This window comes from Calidris pugnax, unplaced genomic scaffold, assembly GCF_001431845.1.
Source record: "Calidris pugnax isolate Ruff unplaced genomic scaffold, ASM143184v1 scaffold187, whole genome shotgun sequence".
Taxonomy (NCBI): domain Eukaryota; kingdom Metazoa; phylum Chordata; class Aves; order Charadriiformes; family Scolopacidae; genus Calidris; species Calidris pugnax.
The window spans coordinates 2,512,411-2,512,792 of NW_015090969.1; the positions used below are offsets into that span (position 1 = coordinate 2,512,411).

The 382-nt window shown below is 75.7% G+C and overlaps 2 protein-coding genes across 4 annotated transcripts in view; both read left to right on the forward strand.

Annotated features, from left to right (window-relative positions):
• The window catches only part of VPS33B (vacuolar protein sorting 33 homolog B (yeast)), an 8,610-nt gene extending 8,412 nt beyond the window's left edge, over positions 1 to 198 (forward strand). The window contains exon 22 of the mRNA XM_014952700.1: positions 35 to 198. Within this exon, the coding sequence (XP_014808186.1) occupies positions 35 to 198 (164 nt within the window). The remainder of the gene's footprint in view (positions 1 to 34) is intronic.
• PRC1 (protein regulator of cytokinesis 1) overlaps positions 135 to 382 on the forward strand; it is a 6,633-nt gene continuing 6,385 nt past the window's right edge. For all 3 annotated transcript variants that reach the window (XM_014952747.1, XM_014952749.1, XM_014952748.1), the window contains exon 1: positions 135 to 356. In XM_014952747.1, the coding sequence (XP_014808233.1) occupies positions 198 to 356 (159 nt within the window). In that variant the 5' untranslated portion in view covers positions 135 to 197. The remainder of the gene's footprint in view (positions 357 to 382) is intronic.

Consider the following 382-nt stretch of genomic DNA (forward strand, 5'->3'; position numbering starts at 1 on the left):
ACCAGGACGGGAGGGCGGTGGGGACCCACGACAGGGACCCGCGGCGGCAACTGGTCCGGGAGGGCGGCGGGTGCCCGGGAGGCTGGCTGGAGGGGGGCGGAGGACCGGAGAGCGGGAGGGACCGGGACGGGAGGGTGGGGGGAGCCGGGACGGGGAGCGGTTGGCGGCAGCGTCCCGGCCCCCTCCGGCGGCCGCTGATGCCGTTGGGGCCCGGTGCCCTCAGTGAGGTGCTGGTGACCGAGACCGTGTCGTGCCTGAACCGAGCCGTGGAGAAGCTGCGGGGCATCTGGGAGGAGATCGGCATGCCCGAGGATCTCCAGCTGGAGCGCACCCAGGCCGTCAAGGAGCACATCAAGGTGGGGGGGGGGGGGGGGGCGGGGGG